The sequence below is a fragment of the Trachemys scripta genome, chromosome 23, assembly GCF_013100865.1.
Source record: "Trachemys scripta elegans isolate TJP31775 chromosome 23, CAS_Tse_1.0, whole genome shotgun sequence".
Taxonomy (NCBI): domain Eukaryota; kingdom Metazoa; phylum Chordata; order Testudines; family Emydidae; genus Trachemys; species Trachemys scripta.
In genome coordinates, this window is record NC_048320.1 from 7554084 (window position 1) to 7575068 (window position 20985).

Here is a 20985-nt window from a genome sequence, read left to right on the forward strand (position 1 = left end):
AAAGCCCGGGCTTGGATGATTTAGTTGGTGTTGGTCCAGCTTTGAGCGGGGGTTAGACTAGATGACCTCCTGAGGTCTCTTCCAACCCTAATCTTCTATGATATCATTGGACATGAGTTAAGATAGCCAATGACTCTAGTTAAACTTGACAAAGTCTGATATTAAGCCACACAGATTTTCTGGACTAGTTTCTAACTCTCTCCTCATTTGCAGTGCAGTGTCCCTTCACAGCCAGACAGCTCTCCCATATCCCTGACTCTGTATAGACGTCTGCCTGAAGGCTTCTCATCCATGCACCTCTGCCTGACGAGTTCCAGCAGCTTCATGTTCTGCTCAGACATCTCCCATTTCCATACATCCCATGCCACTTTCCTTGCCTGACTATTCCCTGAAGGACGCTTCCAGCATGTGCCTTGTTCCCTCTGTGTGTTACTGCCCCTGGCAAAGAGCTCCCTTTAACGGAAAAGCTTTTTTGTGGCCATGACTATTAGATATTTCTATCTGTTTGTGGAGAGTTCTTGGAGTCCATCTGGTTACCTTAGAATGGCATTGATTCACATGCTAATTGCACTCAAATAGAAGAGTCATCGCTAAGGAATGCCCAATATCTGATTGCCCTTGTGAAAGATGGAAAAATGAGCAACCAGCAATACTGGAAATTGTCAAAACCTCAGTCTCTAGTTTTTACACATATTGCATAGGTAATGTGAGCGTCCTGTGGCTCACGAGACTCCATTTTACTTTGTTTTGGTTTTATTTGCCAAAAAGTACTTAACAATCCTAGATAAAAATAAAGAGAAATGCAGCAGAAAGTGTTGCCTCAACCTAAAATCAACTTTGAAAATCCTTATTGGTTCCTGTTCTGTTTCGACACCTGTTGCTTATCTCTCTAATCTTGTCTGGAGTAGAATTGACTGCCTGGCTTAATGATATTCTCCTACTGTCATCTGAATTGCAGTGCCAAGTTACATCATAACCTAGGCACTGCTGACAGCACAATAAAGTCAGTTCCAGATGGAATATTTACCTCTGATACAAGACTAATATCAAAAGGCAGCAGAAAGCATCTGTGTCAACAGTAATAATACAGTCAGAGATGGAGGTGCAAATACAATGGTGATAAATGCATTAAATGTGTCCTCCTGCTACTGAGTCTGAAATAGGTGATTGTACAACACAGGAGATTGAAAGCACATTAAAAAGGTGGTTCTTTTTCCCAGGAGAGAAGTTGACTTTTTCCTTACAAACAGCTCAATTGCATTTAAAAGTACATTGTTATTGAGCCCATTAGGAATGTAAAATAAATGCACATTACATAATTGACAGTTACACCGTTGTCCATAATAATACTTTGTGTTAGAGACGTCCCACAGTGAATCAATTGCAAAACCCAGGAATAGAACCCAGAAGCCTTGATTCCTCCCTTGCCTGTGACCACTAGACACAGTCCCTGTCTTCTACATTTGTATCTTACATTCAAAGCCACATGGATACGATTACGGGTTTCATAGTCACTTCTGTTTGCAGCATTTAGATGTTTTTCTTTTTTAACTCTTGATGTCCCCCAAACCCAAGAGAAGAAAATAAACTACAATTTGGAAGAGAGAGAAGTTGAATATATCACCCACAAGTAACAGGGTTGCAGCTGGAAACCCATCAACACCTCTAAATCAGCCATCCCACAGAAATGAACTTCAAAGAAGAAGCATGCACCATCAGTTAGAAATAGACTCCCACCTTCTGCTCAGACTCCTACTAAAAGAAGCAAAACACAGAGCCAGAGGAGCTGTGCTGAAATACACATGAAGTTGAGGAGGAGAGGGAGGAGCTGAAAAGTCTAAAATTAATACTGAAGACAAGTAAAAGACAAGTCCTACACTTAGAGCTATTTTCAGATTCAATTTCTAACCCAGCCATGTTGTCAAGGTTTACAATGCACGTTTTGCCAGGGAGGGGAACTTTCATATTACCAGGGCACTTGAAATATTGAAAATTAAAGATAATTTTGGTTTTGCATAAAAAGGCAGGTGGGAGCTGTCCTGGCCCAGAAACAAAGGGCAGAATTAGCATTTAAATTGAAGAACGCTTGTTCATATGCATTGTGTTCCAATTGTTCCCTGATGGGGTTTCAAGATCTTACACGCTAAAATGGGATAGTAAAAAACAAAAATCTTCCATTTGAATAGCACGGCTCTGCACTAGTTCTGAAAAAGAAAACCACAAACTCTACTAACTTCCAACTGGCTGGCAATAATCTTTCAATAACTCCATCTCTCTCTCTCTCTCTCTGCCTTCCTTCAAGAAACCCACATAGTCAGGTTCCCTAGTGAAACTAGACAAATACAACTTACATTTTGTGAAAGGGCTTTAAAGTGTTTGTGAAGAAAGCATGTACCCAGAGGTTTGTGTGTTCTATTGAAATCATTCCCATGCAATGACGTACTTGGTTTTAGAATCCCTGGATTGTATGCTGTACTGTGCAACAGAAAAGCTGCAGGAGGCACAAGAGGAAATGTTTAAGGTTTCAAATGACACTGCCTTGAACTTCATAGTTGCACATGCCAGTAGATTATTTGGTGATTATCATAGCTGGGTTTTTTTTCCTTGTCCATTGCAACTTGGGGAAAAGGAAAAAGGTCTTTGTCCTACAGTACTCTTTTTCCAGGCTCTTATGAGGTCTCTTTACAGAAAGAACTAACTTTTGACAATAAAATATAAATGATTAGTGAAAATTACACCTAGCAAAGTATCATTGTCTCTCTCTGTCTATCCATTCTGTGTCTTTTTTTATCCTACCTATGAGGGTAGTATCTAGGCCCTGAATATAATAATTGTAACCTTCAGGGTGGAGGGAATGCAGATGTTTGGAGGGAGGAGAGATTTGAGATTACTGGCAGAAATCACAGCCCTACTGAAAGCTACTCACAAATTGCCATGAATGAGCAGAACAGGCTTTCTTTCTCTGGTATCAATTTTTTGGTGAACTAGGCTTTTTTATTACTGTTTTTTCATTTGTTTTCATTGAATTTTTTTTATTATTATTTCATTCACTGTAATGCTGAAGTACAAGCAAGCTGAGTCGCTCCTTTTGCTTGGTGAAATTGAAAGAAAATGTGTTTAACATAGAGCACATTATATTTTCTGATCACCAAAGGTAGCAAAGCAGACATTTTTCTTACTGCTGGAAATACGCTGTTCTAAAAGACCTTCTCTCTCTCTCCCTTCCTCCCCCTTTCAGCTCTGACAGCTGCTGCAGGACGGGGCAAGCTGGAAGTATGTCGTCTGCTTCTAGAGCAAGGAGCAGCAGTGGCCCAGCCAAATCGACGTGGGGTGGTGCCATTGTTCAGTGCAGTGAGACAAGGCCACTGGCAGGTAAATGAGGTCACTGCAGCATCCTCCAAACGTTATTTCTCATTTGACTAGGGTGGTGGGTGTGCATGTTGTTGGTAATGACAAAGTTATGGGTTTAGATAATCCCTTATACTAGTATTCCATGCAGAAAATGTTCAGCCACTGAAGTCATCAGGCTTCTGACTTGCCCAACTAAATGCTTTGGCCTAAACGTTCTGCAATGTTTTGTTTGGAGAGGGCGTATAAAATGAGGCCCCTTTAAGGTGTCTTAGTTCAGGCATCAAAAAATCACCAGTCACTTTAGAAGATGTAGGTCTTCACTTCTAGTGCTATGTGAGTAGTTTCTCCTAAATATGATACTCTTATTATTATAGAATCATAGACTCTCAGGGTTGGAAGGGACCTCAGGAGGTCATCTAGTCCAACCACCTGCTCAAAGCAGGGCCAATTCCCAACTAAATCATCCCAGCCAGGGCTTTGTCAAGCCGGGCTTTAAAAACCTCTAAGGATGGAGATTCCACCATCTCCCTAGGTAACCCATTATGGTTAAATAGAAAAGGCTTTAAGCCTTGAAATGTAACCTGAGTTAGAATTAATGGCTGTCTTAAAAGAACCAGTGGCTGTCCTGGTGCCTTCTCTATTAACTACCTAAAAGACAGAAAGTGCTGGTGCAAACTGAGCTATTATTATTAGGATTATTGTGGTTATTATTATTACAGCCTTTGTAATGCAGCCAGGACCATGCTATTTTGGTGCACTTTAGTTCGTTTAGATTAAAAACAATAATATTTTCTAAGTGATCTAATCCACTTCAACCCCCCTGCCACACCTCGCTTTAGAAAACAGTGGCACACAAAAACTGGGCAATAGGTTAGGTGCCAGGCACTCCAAAGTCTGCAGTTAGCGGGGGGGGGGAAATATGGATAAAGAAGTAATTTCTTTCTCTGTGTCTGAGGTTTGGGTGAGGTTTCAAGGCAGGGGGACTGCTAGGCTGTATCTCAGCTCTCATTTAATCCCAGCAGAACCTCTTTGTATCAATTGTATCCTTGTTTTACGTGTTTCCAGATTGTAGATCTCTTACTCACCCACGGCGCTGATGTAAACATGGCAGACAAGCAGGGTCGGACTCCTTTGATGATGGCCGCTTCTGAGGGACATCTGGGCACCGTGGAATTCTTACTTGCACAAGGTTAGATCTTAGGCAAGGCTGAGTTGGAGCCCAGCACTATACCACTGGTGTTTGAAACAGGCCAGGGTAAACCAAAAGATCAAATCACTGACCTCACTGGGACCACTGACAGTCTGGTGGTGAAGGTTAGATCATGTGTAAGCGCAATACATGATTTGGCACTCTCAGGCCCCTCAGTACTTTGAACAGTTTTCAAACATGGGCAAACATGAAAGAGCAGAATCAGCTAATCTGGTCCTGGATATAAAATGGTCAGAAAAGTCCAGTTCATGTATAATCTGCCCCTGGGCTTCCTGACCCTGGAGAGGTAGAGAGGTCAAGAATATGAAAATCACCTTTCATAAGAGATTCTCTGTAATATAATAGCTTAATTAGCATCCACTACCATAAAACATACAGCTGAAAACTTAAACCAAGCCCAGGTAGAATCCAGCACTATATGGTGTATTTTAATTACAATGGTTTGACAATCCTGTTCGGCGTTTCATTAAAATCAAAGTGTGAACCAGAAATCATAATGTTAATTAGTATGTTGCAATGCAAATCTTATTTAACTGTACTTGATTAGCAGAGGCAGCATTTGTAAACACTAAACACTTTTTATTAACAGAGTTACTATCCTCAATCAATTTGAAATTCACATTTGCAGAATTACCTGGTGTTCTTGGTAGTATCCAGCATTGCTGGGCACGTGGACATTCCATTGACATTCTCTGGCTGCAGCCGGATGGATTCTGTCATATGTTGAGCTGGAACTGCAGTACCCAGAGGCCTGAGAACGCTACATGAGCATTCAATTTTGAGATCTCTTTGGTTTTGGATTATGTCCGAAACATTGGATATAGATTATGCTTTTCAGCAGACAGAGTGCATCTTGCCTCATACAGCCACCAATCTTATACTACTTGGTGCAAAAGATAGTTAGGGGGAAGGAAGAAGTCAGAGGTTTGGGGTGGTTTTGGGTATATCACATCATCATCAGATGTTTGCTTTCAGTGAATCAGGTGGTGATATCCATCATCCTTCCAGAATATTCCTACACTATTGGCAATCTCTGCTTTCCGACAGCAGTAAAGTGAAGGACCTTTAGCATGGAAATGAAGAAGCTTTCTGTATATACAAAACAGCTGTTTGAACAGACTCAGCAAGCACAAGAGAGCTCTAAATACTGTGTCTTCCTGGTCCAGACACTGGATCATCAATGTATCTTTCGCTTGGAGACCAGCTTTTGCTTTCCCATCTCTTCAGGGGAGCAGTGAAGTTTCAGGATGGTATGGACAGTTACCAGCCAACAGAATAAACTTTCTCCCCCAATCCCTCAGTTCTGAAGTGCTGGCAGACCCAGCTGTGAATCATCTTGGCTTTGATCCATATGTTCCACTGGTGCCAACTTTTAGAGGCAAGGCCTTTGAGTTCACTTGGTAAACTACAGCTTGGATTAGTGTGGAAAGGTTGTGCGTTCCAATTTAACTTGTAAACCAGGCAATGGCATGATCTCTCTGTCTGGCGATGCGGAGATAGCTGTTATACCACACACCAGGAGGGACTAGTTTAAAAGCTGTTTGCAAAAATCTATCCCTCAGAACAACTGAAAATATATTTGTTTTTCCAAGGGTACAAGTTTTATTTGTTCCTCCCTCTCTAGCTTGATGTGCCTCTGTTTCATAACACTGAGTTCTAAGCTATTGAAATCACCCACCTCTCCTTCCCCAGTGGAGGCACACTCCTACCTGGGCACTTTGGTCTGTAGCTGCCCTTGGATTCCTTTCTCTGTCCAGGTAGGATCTGCACCTTCCATCATCTGTTGCTGCGTGTCACTCTGCCAGGCCTGGTGATCCTGGAGCAGATCCTTTGCCCCTTTGACTGAGAGTTGAATGGAACCCCTCTTACGATCTCATTCGCTGACTTACTTTTAAATATAAATGTAAAAGGTTCTCTAGTGTGTTGAGGCTTCAGTGTATCACTCTTGTGGGTTTGATGCAATTCCCTTGTCTCTTGTCTGTGTCTCTTTGCCAGGTAAATCTTTTCCTGTTTGATTGCTGACTGGGTCACACTTTGAATCTTGTCTCTAGCCTGATTCGTTTGCGGATAAGGAGAAGCAGCTCAGCAGTTTTACGTGCTCTGGGTGCACTCACACAAAGGGCCTTTCCTGGCGCAGCAGGAATCACAACTCATCTACATATGGGAGAAGTTCTAGGGGGTCACCCTAACCTGACAAAGTTGAGGGCTAGTGGCTCGTGTCATGTTTGGCTTCCCCCAGTGTTAAGTGGAAGACACTCCTCACGGTGAGCAGAGTCCAGTGTAGATCCTGCTGAGAGCAATGACTGCATCATGGATTTGGCACTTGTGTAGAGGTCAGGCATGACAGGCCTAGAAGCAGCATTTTGACATCCTTGAAGCCATCTGAATTTTGCACTTAAAGCTGCACTGGTGCATCAGTACCCTGGGGTCTTCATGTGTCCCCTAGAATAGGGCATGTCCTGATCTCCGGAAAGGATTAAAAAGGCTGGTGGTTGTTGTGGCTTTCTAGCCTTTCCCAGTTCTCATGGGAGTTTTACTTACCTGTGCAGGAAGGTTTAGGAAGAAAACAGAGCGGAAACCTTTGGCTGCTTGATCCCCAGAGTGCAGCTAGGAAAAGAGAAATGAGTCCTCTGTAACCACTTTCATGAGCACGCTGCCCTCTGATTGGCTGACTACAGGCCTTTCACGAAGCTTTAAAAGCTGTTCAGGACATCGTGAGGGGCAGTGTAGGAGAAGGCTGTCAGATGAAGAGGAGCTCCTATTGGTGACAGTTAAAACTGGGCTTACATGTGTATATCCAAGCTGTGTTTGGTATATGCCTCTTGGTGAAGCAATATACCATCTGTTTCTGAACGAGACATCTGGCCACACATCCTTTTGGCATAATGCACTCCAATTTGGAGGTTGTTAGGGTGACCAGACAGCAAGTGTGAAAAATCGGGACAGGGTGAGGAGTAATAGGCACCTGTATAAGACAAAGCCCCAAATATCAGGACTGTCCCTATAAAATCGGGACATCTGGTCACCCTAGAGGTTGTGCCCAAGCATGGCGCCATGAATGTGTTTAGAGCTCTCGGCGGAGACTTTCTCGGTTGTATCCCAAGTGAACTTGCCTGTGTCAGCATGTTAGGCTCTTGCTCCTCTCCACATGAAATCTGAAGCCAAGATGCAAGGAATAAGGCTGCGGATATCTGAGGCGTGTTGTCTGGATAATCTAAATGGATTTGTGGTCTATCCAGTGAACACATTGACCTAGATGGATGAAGAGGGATTGGAAAAAAACTCTTCTGGCACCCCTGCTTTTGCTAAAAGGATGGCTGTAGTCATCCCTTTGCATTTGGAACCAGTCAAGAACCCACAGTGGATGTGATAGAATTTGCTGGAGATTGTCATTTTACCTAGTGGAGAAGAAGAACTCAATACCGCAGTGTTTCAACTTGTTGGTAATAGAGTCACGAGTGTGGGTGGTGGAAAAGCACTTTCTTCAGCGGGATGGAGCTGATTTAGGTCCCTTTGTCACACTTTAGAATGAAAACGTTGCCATTGCTCTAGCAACAGAACGCTTCTCTTTCCATGAAGAGCGGTGTTCACATACGTTAGTTATTTATGTTCTCTCACATTCCTCCCTCATGCCAAAGATTCTGACCTAGATCATGAGAGACAGAACTTGGATGATCCTTCAGTAGCTCCTGACTGTCCAAGAAAACTTTGGGTCCCTCTCCTGTTGGCTCTCAGTTGACAGTGTCAGATCCCATAAGGGATCCCATCAAGTTAGCTCAGTTGAATTAATTTAACTTGATAACTACAACACCACCAGCTCAAATGATCTCAAAGGTGTTAAACTGTGACTACATGAATGTTATGGAGGATGAGAGGTGAGGTTGATAAAATTAAGCTAACAACTGAAAAAGCACCTTTTTTTCCTGTGTAGACAGAGCCACTATGGCTGATTACTCCAGGATGCCTTTGCATCTCTTTCCAGACTCTCTGTCCATATCAGCATGGTTCCTGAGAGAGAAGAGTGGGCTTCTTGATGTCTGTGGGAAGGGATCTCAAATCCGACTGGCTATTCAGAAGGAGTTTGGCAGAAAAGCCTACAGATCTAAGTGGGGACAAAGTGCATTTTGGTGTGAACCAACTCCAGTTAGTCGCAGTCTCTCTTGTAGATTTCAGTTGCCATGATCTTCCACTAGGGTTTAAGCTGCTGTAAATGCTTGGTGAGTCTAGCCCCACGTCACTATAAGATCACAGTAGAGCAGGAGCTGTGTCTTCTGCTTTAAAAATAAAGCTGTTTCCCAAGTGTTTATCCAGCCTCAAGGTACCATTAATCCTCTGACTGATTTAGATTTTGAACTTTTTGGAGGCAGGGACTGTGTCCTTCACTGTGTGTACAGCACTGCTGGTGCTCAGTGAGTAACAACTGTGCCAATGTGGTGTCCTCCTCATATTAGAGTCTGGCTTTTAGTTCATCTTTTAGTGATGATTTCAGGGTTCGTTACCTCCCTGCAGCACCTGGTGAGAGAGCAGGTGTGATGAACTGGGACTGTTCTGACTGTGGTCTGTGAATGCTGACAGGGGAGTGTGGCTAGGATGGTCTGCATTGGGGGATGGGAGACTGACCGAGGGAGAATACCTGAGCATGTAACATGAGAACCCGGGAAGGGGTTAGAGGCCAGGTGACACCTTTGCCCGGGAAACTGAACAAAGGCTGTGGGAGGGGTCGCTGAAGGCAGAGTCTCAGGAGCTGGCTGGTGATGTGGCTGGGAGGCAGACGGGGCTCTGACCTCCCAAGGGGGCTGGGGTGCCCTGGGACCCCAAGATGGACCTAACTGAGGGGGGTCCTGTTGTCTGTGCCTGCAAGACCTGTCTTGGACTGTGTTCCTGTCGTCTAAATAAACCTTCTGCTTTACTGGCTGGCTGAGAGTCATGGTGAATCGCAGGAAGCCAGGGGTGCAGGGCCTTGTGTCCCCCACACTCCGCGACAGCAGGTAACTGCATTCCCTGGATTCTGCTTCCATTCTTAGTATTGTTATCTCCCGCAGCTGTGGAAATGCAAACCCCCTGAGCTCAGCTCGTACCAAGTCAGTAAAACCGGATCTGATTGTCCTGTATTTTGTTTTACAAGCTGTTTAGAGGCAATGTTTGAGGTTTGCGCACACCTTCCTTTGAGACGCAGCCGGGGCCTTAGCAGCAGAGCTGCTGCAGAGGTTGCATCAGAGCCTGCGGAGGCTACGCACCAGGCGCGCATCTGCCCAGGGCTCAATCCAGCTACTCAGCATTTGGTCCATAATGACCTGGGATCTCAAGAAGTTTGATGTTCATTTCTTTAATAATCGTGGATGGTGGCTGTGCTGACAGTGCCATTAGGTTTCTCTTTAATTATACTTACAGGAACATAAATTGTTATACCAATAGAATAAAAACCAGCAGGGTCTTATTAAGAGGGATAAGGCAAAGATGCCACATTTATTGTAAATATACTGATAAAGCAAAAGATAAAAGTAAACAACGTTGTTTGACTACTTATTTCTCATACACACACACACATATATATAGATAGAGAGAGAGATTCATTCAAGTTCTGTATAGGTGTTATAGTTACCAGCCTAGAAGTTGCTCATGCCAAGTTACTGGCCAGGTATCTTGGTCATGAGGATGGAGCCGAGTCTGTGTCAGGTGCACCTGATGCTCCTGGAGGCTGGCAGCAGAACCAGAGACTCAAAGTCATCAGTCTTGAGAGTCCATTCTTATAGGAATTAATTCCTATGTTAGTCTATGGGAGCTGTTTCATCTTGCTGTTGCTGACTCAATCAGCAGATGGCACATTCCTGTCCAAAGTGGCACATTCCTGGTGGCTCCACACTGTCCAAAGTTTGTGTTTCTCATCCTTCCAGGTGATGGGGTGGATCCCAGTTTACCCTCCGGGGGTTTTCTGGTCATCCACTTGACACATTCTTCGGCCGATGGATACTCCCTTTCTACGCTGGCACCTCCCTAATCATTCATGTGTATCAAGCATTCATCAGCATACATTCCATCCCTTAACCATATTTTAATTTACTGTCTCTACCACTTTCAGGGTGTGTGCTAATTCATTTGAGACTCCCGGCTTTAATCACAAAGGGTGGGGGTCTGTCCTAGGAGCCGTTGAATGAAGTGAAAGTCACTTAACAGCTTAAAGTGTTTGTTTACATTGTATCAATTACTTCAAGAACAAAGTCAATTAACTTGTTTGTAAGTTTTACATAGTAGTAAAGTATCTTTCACAGGATAGATATAATCAATGGTTTCTACAGACAGTAGCTTACTAAGTTTTAACAGAAGACCCAAGAGATTTTTATGTACTTGGTGAAACTGTTGGATTTTAAAGTGTGGGGGACAAATTATGAGGGGGTCACTGTCACTTGGGGGAATCACTGTTAGTACCTTCTTTAATATCCCTACAAAATCAACAGAAAGCCAGGTTGATTGGTTGATCATCAGAGTCTAGTGATTAAAGGAAGAACTTTCCTGAGTTCTTATCCTGACTCTTTAACTGTCTATGTGGCCTTGAGCAAGTCAATTAACTGCGCCATCAGAAAAACAGGGATAGTCAGATTGGGAAAACTGGGAAAATAGTTAACACTTGTACATCACTCTGCAAATAAAAAGTGCTGCTGGGTAGCTAAGTATGATTACTGTTGTTATTTAATAGTACCAAACCCTATACAAGAGAGAGCTCTTACATGGACTTGCACTTGCTCTTTCAGGTGGGTCCATTTCCCTAATGGACAAAGAAGGACTGACTGCCCTTAGCTGGGCTTGTCTGAAGGGCCATCTTTCTGTGGTGCGTTCCCTGGTGGAGAATGGAGCTGCCACAGACCACGCTGACAAAAATGGACGCACTCCCCTGGACCTGGCAGCTTTTTATGGTGATGCAGAGGTGGTAAGTGCCGTGTTGTTAATTGCAGAACAAGGAAGAAATCAGCAGAAATACCATAACATATTAGTGCTCAAATGTCTCGTCCATCTTACTGCATTCACGTAGCACCCAGACCTGCAGACTAGAGCAACACAAGAGTAACTTTATCTCAGATACTATAGTGATGGGCCCAGGATGAGACCCAGAATGGAACAGAACGTAGCTCCGTACACACTGCATGGAATTGTGCCAGGCTGGTCTTGCATAGGGCCGTGGTGACTGTGGCATTCATCATTGCAGGTTCAGTTTCTGGTGGACCATGGTGCCATGATCGAGCATGTTGACTACAGCGGGATGCGCCCACTCGACAGGGCTGTGGGGTGTCGCAACACTTCCGTCGTGGTCACTCTTCTGAAAAAAGGAGCGAAGATAGGTAGGGCGAAGGGGGGAACCCCTCTTTCAGCTGTTTACTAAAGCAGGACGTCCGGGGCGTGGGTCTGGCTTCCTGCAGTGTAAATGTAACATTGGTGTGAACGTTAAAGCGGAGCTGCAGCTTCCTACCCAGAGTGCAGCACATGAGTTCTGACTGTCGCGCTCTGTGTGTTAAACTGTGATTTTTGCTGCCATATACTACTTAGCAAACGTAACCAATAAGCAGCTGTTTCTTTGGCGAGGCCTTTCCTACGGTGATGCTTTTCTACCTTTACTAGTCCCGGTCTCTAAACAGTACCGTATTCATGCATTGCTGTGAGCTGCTGCTTTCACTCGCTCTGTATATGCTTTCAGATCCTAGCGTTAACTGCGCTGCTCCACACAGCCGCTCACGTTACCTTGCCCTTGGAGGGGATTTTGCTGGTGCATTGGCTTCTTTGCTGCCTGCCTCTCACTGCTGCTTTTTCCTTTCTTTGTTTTTGTTTTTTTTCACCTTCATCCATTTCCCCCCCCTCCTACAACTTTCTGTTTTCTCCTTTCTTTGAAGGTTGTCAGACGTTACCGAGTCGCCCTCGAGGTATATTTCATCGCTGTCAGCATCAGGCTTGATCTGATGGCTTTGTCAGCTTTGCTTTCTCCTGTTTGATTTAGCCTGCATGCGTTCCCCTCGACCCCTAATCTTTTAATTTACCTCACCCTAAAATATTTTGTTAATGACTGTTGCAGAGAATAACTTGAACTCAAAAACTAATCCTGAAAAACACATTGGGTCCACTTTTAAAATATGGTTGACTCATTCTTCATCCAGACTAATGAACTCTGCTAAAAATTTTACCACTGCTCCCTAGCTGTATTAGGCCTTGATCCATCAATTGCCCCTGTCTGGGTGGATGCCTGCACTCTCTGAAGTCAGTGAGACCCTGCATTGGTGCAGCTCTCTGCCTACGGGGAGTCAATTGTGGGAACAAGACCTTAGAATAACCTGCTTCAGCGTGGGCTCTGCCTAAAAGATTTTGTTGTTATATTCTCCAGCTTATTGAATTTTCCATTCTTTAGTATTTGACATCATCTGAAGTTTTAAATCAAAACCTAGTCCTAATATCTAGGCAGCTGAATTATTGATTACCTCTGTTAAATTTATATATATTTACTTAACATGCTTTTTTATGTAACCACTTTGATTTCCTCTTTAAACATATTTTTTAAACCCAACCATTTCCCCCAAAGCTTATTCTACAACATGTGCTGCCCTCTTGTGATCATTTTAAAAAGAACCAAGTCTTTGAACGAATACAAAGGAAAGACATTGTGTTGAAGATGGCGTTAATTTCAGAAATGCAAGATGAACTGCCAGCCCTCTAATCTGGAGCAGTCTGCTCCTTGACCGCGCCAAGTTGTTCTCTCCAGCAGAAATTCCCCCCCCAGGATATTTTTCCCACCTAGCTTCCTACCACCCTTGCATTGTATGAGTTTTTTACCCATCATGCATCCTGTACACTACAGGTCCAGCAACCTGGGCGATGGCCACCTCCAAACCAGACATCATGATCATCCTGTTGAGCAAGCTGATGGAGGAGGGGGACATGTTCTATAAGGTGAGAGGGAGAGCAGAGATTTTTCCAAGGGATGACTGTGAGAGAGCTACAGAGTTACATGGTGTGAGGTCTTGTTCTTCAGGGGTCAGTTTGCTAGGCAACACTTGCCCCCTTAATCCAAGCCAAGAGATAGCTACATTTCTATCAAAAAGAACCTACTGGATTGCTTGCATTGCAGAGGAGTTTTACCTTCTGATTGCTAAATTTAAACAGGGCTGAAACAAAGCAAAATATGTCTGCATTGTGTGGCTTCGAGGTGAGACGTCATTGGTTTTCCACCTTGAAAACTCCAGAACCAAAGAGTTTACAGGGATTTTATAGCACTGATATTGTTGCTTGGCAGTGTCATTGTTACGCAGCAGAGTCATTGCTATACAACAAGGAGAAAACACAATACGAGTGTCACAGGCAAACATAGTGGAAAAAATGTCCATGTAATGAAAGCAAATTCTCAGGACATGTTTTTTTTAGCCTGTCATTACCATTAGGGTGACATTTCACGGTGACAGCAATAGAGGCCCTTTGCTCTGCATTTATTTTTAGCTGGTCTTCAATACCTGGAGATTTGCACACACACAAGAAGCTGTAAGTCCAACAATGATTCAGAGTGAGAGTGAAGTAGAAAATATGCAAAGCTGGCACCGTAACTGAACTCATCTGCCAGGGATATATGACACAACTGAGGAACTTGAGTCTAAAGGATTTTAAAGCTTAATATTTGCAGCTGCAAAATTAATGTCTGGATAGTCATGAATTGCATGTGTCCTAATTCCCGTTTTTCCCTCCCTCTCTTTTCCCCACCATTGCTGCCCATGTGTTAAACTTGTGCATTAAAAAAAAAAAATGAAGCTACAATAATATGACCAGGTTTATCCTCCCCCTCAGAGAGGCCTCCCCTTCACTCCCATGTCTAAGCCCTAAGGATTCCACCAGACTCAACTCCTCCACCCGGAACAAAGGCAATAGCTACCATCCTTCAAGCTGAGGAGGGCTGCCAGTGGAGCTCATTCATCTTTGGACGGCTGCTGAGCAACACCAAACACTCATTCATAGGGATTGAATGTCTGCTTCTATGGTACACTCAGCCCCTGCCTGCCCATAGGGGCTAGCTCAGGGTGAAAGAAAGGGGCACGCAAGAACCTTCCCTCTTCCCATGCATGTCTGTTCATGGGCCTCCCACCGGAGCAATCCTTGGGCTACTCAGACTGTAGGGAATGCGAAGACTACTTGTTCCTCCTCAAGAGAGTCAGGGTGCCTAAAAGCAGTTGGGAATGAGGTGGGATCATGGCTTTGTCCCCCTCATACACTGGCTGATAGGAGCAAGCGGCTCCCTCCTAATGGGTGAACTGGATTGCTCCCCAGTTGCCCAGAAGACATTGGACCTGCCAGAGACACCGTCTCTCCAGTGCTGGTCCTGAGGCAGGGCAGCTCCACCCCACCTCCAACGCACGGCAGAGACCCAGATGTCACAGCCTTGCCTGGAGCGAGAGGAAATGCGTCTGAATCCCCTGTGAGCCAGCACACTCAAAGGGCACCCTCTTTGACTGTGCCTCATTTCCATGAGGTCACATAGTAAGCGTCCTCACGTGGATGTCCCCTGCACAGTCCAGCCATAAACCAGCTTTCAGTACTGCCATTTGCCCAGGGAGAGGTCACTACGCATAATTGTTCAGCGTAGCCTGCAGGGCAGCACATCACATGGGGAAGGGAACATACCCAGTAAAGAACAGATTTTACCGGATCCTTCTGAAGAACGATACTGTTTTTATATGCTGTGCCCTCTTCCATCCATGTGAGAAGAAAGGGCAACCTTCAGTCTGATTATCTACAACTTTCAACCTTCTAGCCCTGCAGTATATGGAATTTACTCTAAAAATCTTTAGCTTCATCAAGGTGCTTGTTGTTAGGTTTGTGGTATTAACCGTTCATTACATCAGTGTTGGAAATTACAGTACCATTATATGACATCTAGAAAGTGGCCACCTGCAGGGCCCTTTGCACAAGAGTTATGTAATATTGCTGCCATGTTACACACCAGAGGTAGCTGCATTACAGTAGTGGGTGAAGGAATTCAAGCTGATCTCTCTGTGATATTTCGAAAGCACTTATCACCTCTCCAGGGATGGATTAATGCATAAGCGAACTAGGCATGTGCCTAGGGCCCGATTTTGGGGGGGAGAACCAAGTTGGACCTCCTCCACATGTGGGTTGACAGCGCCCCATGGTTTTGGCCCAGCTGTCCTTTCGTCACGACGGAGGGATGGCCAGCCCAAACCCGAGTGGTGCAGGCGCTGTAACCCTGTGTGCCAGATGAGCCTGGCTGAGCGTTGGACTAAGTGCAGTATGGGTGAGCTAATCTTACTATGGGAACCTTAACTTATTTCTGCATCCCCTGCCATTTAAGTTGAATTATGTCAATGTACTGTGGTATGAATGTAGGTAGTCAATGTGTTGTTTTTGGTGTTAGAAGGTAAGGCCCCAGAGGTGTATGTTTGCCTAGAGGCCAGTGATGGGTTAATCTGGCCCTGCATCTCCCACAAGGAGCACAGCACTTCACCTACAAAATATGCCTCAATTCCAACAGTTCCAGGGAGTTTTTAAAAGAAGGAACCTATTTCCTTATACCAAGAAATCCAGAAATAGATACAATTGCCATCCAGATAAAAGATAGGACCAAGGAGGGCGATGAGAAGTTTGCTCTAACGCGAATTTCTAGCAGTGAAGAAAGAGAATTTTTAAAGAAACTGTCCAAAGTGCTTTCGTAAAGCAGTGTCATTAATGTTTCTGTATTGTGCTGCAGGACTGGAGGAGAGCACCCAAGACTGTTGCTGTAGACAAGGCGGTGGCAGCCAAACTCAAACAAATTTAGCTATCAAATAGATTCCTGTTGCTACCAAGTTCCTGCTCTGTTTTCTACTGTAGCTTGAGAGCTCTGTGTGCATGGGGGAGCAGTTCTTGCAGAACTGTACATTGCTGCACCATTTTAGAAACGGTTCCCCTGAGCAAATGTTCTGGCTGTTCTTTCTGAAAAGGAGATCAGCACCTAAGCGGTGTTACCTTGTCCGAACAGTCACTGCAGCTGCTTGTCAGCAATTAACAAGCTGCTGCCACTCTTAAATCAACCAAGTGGTGTATTTTGACATCTTACCCTTCTATTAGAAAGGTAAAGTGAAGGAAGCTGCACAGCGCTACCAGTACGCGTTGAAGAAATTCCCCCGAGAAGGGTTTGGAGAAGACCTGAAAACCTTCCGGGAGCTGAAGGTGTCACTCCTCCTCAACCTCTCCCGATGTCGCAGGAAAATGAACGTAAGTTCCACACACTCTTCAAGTCCCTTTAGAGCAAGCTGCCAGCTTCCTGCCTGCGCATAAAGAGTGTGTCTCTCCCATGGTTCTGCTGTGGCCTCTGAAATCTCTCCTCTTTGTGACCTGGTTGTCCTTCACAGAGCACTGACATTTACAATTCGGAAGAAGTAAAGTAGTGATTTAATATTCATTTCAAACGATTAAAAATTCATTTCCATGTTTAGAGCTTTCTGAATTTTTTATTACTCCTTTCTGATGACAATATGAATTTGAGGGTGGAGAGGTTAATATTTCTCTGATTTCCAGGGCAGTGGTGAGGGGTGGAGTCAGTAGATTGTGATCATTTGAATATCAATTAATTTGAAATCAGGGAGCTTAGAGAGCTCTCACTTCCCCGGGGCAATGACTCATCCAGAAACACTCTCCCTCCCTCCTCCCAGAACGCCATGTCCCCGTTCTTCCCCCCGCTCTAATTTAGCTGCACATAGGGATAATCTTCTGGAGTCTCTCTGTTCCTCCAAAAGAGCCACATGCCACCTCTCCCCTTCTCTGGATTCTGAGAGCATCACATCTCCACAACCTGACCAGTCTCCATAGATTTGAGAAGTGAAAGTCTTCATCAGACCCAGGTGCTGGCCAGGATTATATTGCAAGGGAGGGGACTTTGTGATGCCTTCATTTCTTTAAGCTGTTGAAGGGGACAGATGAAAGTGACATGTGTAGTGATCTTAATGCTGGCTAGCAAACAACACAACAATCAGAGAACACTACAGAGATGTTAAACTCATCTTTAAACAAGCCAACTTTCTGCTAAGCCTGCACTTTCAGGGCCAAATTTTCAGCCAAGCCTTAAAACTTGCTCTTTTTTTTTTTTTTTTTGGCACAGAATTGCAGGGGCATATCATTGCACCCATCATTTAGCTCCCATGGACGTCTAAACCATAGATTGCACTGTCAGATAAGTGACTGAGTGACTGGAATTGCAGATGCAAACTAAAATCAGTCCTTGCAGACCCACTCTTATCATTTTTTATGTATTTGGGTGCAGAAATTTGTTTAATAAGAAGCCTTGATATGTTCAAGAAACAGCTAATCAATTTTAAACCAAAAAGAAAAGCTATTTGAATAAAAGGCAAGTGTCTGGAAATAGAACTGAAATTAAGCGAACTTTCCTCAGTGGGTTTCTGTTATGAAGACATGGTTTTCTTAAGATACAAATGACCTGTTTGAATGACTGCTTGGTTCATTATGATTAGTATCGCATGAGCCCAATACAGTCAAAATCAAAGTCATATTGCCAGTGCCTACTTGCCTTGGAACGTTGTATTAACCGGTAAAGTAGCACACAGCTGTGGTTCCCAGAAGTCCTTTTCAGTATATAAAATACCAAAAGCTTTTCCAAGTTACACTCGTTAGTGACTGCAGCCAGCCATTTGTAGCCTAGCGGAGTTTGCCTTGCTTATTTTTTAAGCAAAAAGGAATTGTATTAGACACCATGTCCGAGAACTGCTGACTGTTACAGCCCAAAGCCATTGCTAGACATGATGGGCAAGCGGGTGCTGTACCAAAGCCACCCCACTGGGAAGTGGGCATCCTACTGAGTGTTCACATGAGCTCTGTGGCGAGGCCCATGGGCAGTAGGGAAGACAAGGTCAAGGGAAGGGTAATCAGGAAGAATTGTACCTTAGCCAATAATGTACTATTCATGGCAAGGACACACACGAGCATTTTAACCAATCTGCATTCTGTTCCACACCTTCCCCATCACCCCCAAGTCAGTGTTTGCTAAGTAGTCCCTAAAGGAGAGGAACAGAGGGAAGTGAGAGAGAGTGCACTGTGAATGGGTCCTGTACATTGCTGCACGTAGCTATATAGGCACCAATATCCCTTTCCTCCCGGAGAAGTGTTATTCACGATGCCTAGTATTAGGGGATGTGTCAGAGACAGTCACCGGGGGGAGTCGAGGGGTGGGGGGAAGGGTTTCCTAATGGTTTCAACAGTGGAAAATCCTTCCTGAGATGACCTTCCAGTCTCTGCGAGAGCAGATGCTTACTGGAGGATGTAGGTTACTGGACAGGGACTGCATGCACTTGATTGGGATCCAAGAGGCAGAGAAAGGAGCAAATTTCACCTTGGGTTAGTGTGGTTGCCGGACAGTGTCTAACATTATGGAATGGGTTTGCCTCTTCTGGACACCGTTGTAGCTCTCTTGCTATCAATGATGTCTGATCCATGTGAAAAGTACCATCAGGTTTTCCAACTCTACATGCAAAAACTTTGTCCATATAATTTTGTTTTGTTCCCAAGTTGTATATATTTTTTTATTTATATATCTATATATATATTCAATTACTTATCTACACACCTATTGTAATGACAGGATTTTGGAATGGCGGAGGAATTTGCCACTAAAGCACTGGAGCTGAAACCGAAATCTTATGAAGCTTACTATGCAAGAGCAAGGGCCAAACGCAGCAGCAGGTGAGGCGAGAGAGAGAGAGAAGTGAGAGGGGCTGTTCTCTGCAAGTCTGGGCACAGCGGTGTAGGAATTGACCATGCAAAACTACATGAGTATCCCTGTGAGAACAAATTGCAAAGGAACATTGATTAGGGCGGCTGTAAAAGACCCCAAAATCAACATCTTCCCTTATTTAGTAATCCCTGTGGAGCACGTTCATGTGAACTTTTGAGAAGCTCATTGTAGTTGAGTTTGTTGGAATATACTCAGCACCTTACATCACTGAAAGCTTCAAATCACGACTGAAAAGATACGCTCTAGTTCAACTGCAGCTATTGGACTTGAAGCAAGGATTCATTCATAGAATTGTTATGGCCTGTGTTATACAGGAGGTCCAACTAAACGGTCACAGTGGTCCCTTCGGGCCTAGGAATCTATGAATCCATTTATCCTAAAGCGTTCTTCTTCTTGGCTCCTAGTAGTGCAGTGACTTTGTGGGCAAAGGCCAGCCATTGTGCTTTCAGCAATAGCTCATGCTCCAGACTGGGCGCTAGGATGATGCGATATTGGGATCTCGCTACATTTCAGACGCAGCCCAGAGGATTCCCTCATTAAATCTCCCTGAAGGCCCAGGGAGACGAGATCCCTGCAGAACCTGTCAATCCCATTCCTGACCTGGCAGGAGGGTTTGCTTTTGAGTCTCTCCCTCGGGCTGAGCACATTGTCACTGCACAACTGCTAGTCTCTGCTCAGTCAGTGGAGTGAGACACCAATTTTGCCTGCATGGCAGTGCAGAGACTCACCGCTAGCCAGAGGATATTTAATGTCCGTTTGTGTAAACATCAGAGCTGAGGAGAAGACACCGCAGTTTAACCTCTCATCCCAACGACAACACTTTTAACTGTGCGTCTCCCCTAGCTGTCACTGCAGGGAGCTCAAGTCTTATGTGGGAGCGAACCCATGACCTTCTCTTCTAGAGCCAAGCCCGGCTAGTTGAACCAGACTGACATTTTGTAGTTTTCCTTGAATGTTTTCCTTCTCCACTGGTTGCAAAACATTTACAGACGTTTAAGCCTCAAATGCCTTTTCCAGATGGTTTAGCCCTTTCCTACATACAAGCAGCATTATTTCCCCATCTCGCTAATGAAACAGGCTCAGCATGGCTCTTTTTGGTTACTTCCTTGTTTGTGCGCCAGCATCACCATTGAGATCAGCGTAGGTCTGGGGAATTCAGTTACCTTACCTGCTCTCCCCTGATTTGGAGTGGGTCTTACCAAAGTGCTGGGAGGCATTTGGGGTTTTTCTTTCTCTATGACGGGAGCATTTTATAAAAAGGCACATGTTGAATCTGGAGGCTGTTCGCCGCCAGATCACAATCGTGTTCAAATAGATTCAATTTTGTTCAAAAGCTAACAGTGTCCCTGTAAATGACAACCCACCTCCCCTGAATACCCCATCCCCTTACTCCTCGTAGGCTAGCCTTTACAGTGTCAGTCCCAAAGAGCATCTTCCACGGGGGCCTTGCGAGCTTGCGACTGTTGGGACCTCTCCCTGCCTTGTTCCCTTCATCCTGAGGAGACAAACCCAGTACCCAGCAAAGTCTGAGAGGCAGCCTGGTCTTATGCATTGACTGGGGGAACCCCTGAGTTCTAGAGCCACCCCGCCATTATGTGGCCTTGGGCAAGTCAGAAGAAGCTAAATGGGCCACTGGCATGAGCAGCTGCAGCTCCGTCGA

At 44.6% G+C, this 20985-nt stretch overlaps 1 protein-coding gene across 12 annotated transcripts in view; it reads left to right on the forward strand.

The window, feature by feature from the left end:
- TANC2 (tetratricopeptide repeat, ankyrin repeat and coiled-coil containing 2) overlaps positions 1-20985 on the forward strand; it is a 593041-nt gene that overhangs the window by 564025 nt on the left and 8031 nt on the right. For 9 of the 12 annotated variants that reach the window (XM_034755956.1, XM_034755955.1, XM_034755959.1 and 6 more), the window contains 8 exons: positions 3239-3372; positions 4417-4540; positions 11311-11486; positions 11763-11895; positions 12442-12471; positions 13398-13489; positions 16649-16795; positions 19173-19273. In XM_034755956.1, the coding sequence (XP_034611847.1) occupies positions 3239-3372; positions 4417-4540; positions 11311-11486; positions 11763-11895; positions 12442-12471; positions 13398-13489; positions 16649-16795; positions 19173-19273 (937 nt within the window). The remainder of the gene's footprint in view (positions 1-3238; positions 3373-4416; positions 4541-11310; positions 11487-11762; positions 11896-12441; positions 12472-13397; positions 13490-16648; positions 16796-19172; positions 19274-20985) is intronic. The other 3 variants (XM_034755960.1, XM_034755961.1, XM_034755966.1) reach the window with 1 other exon arrangement.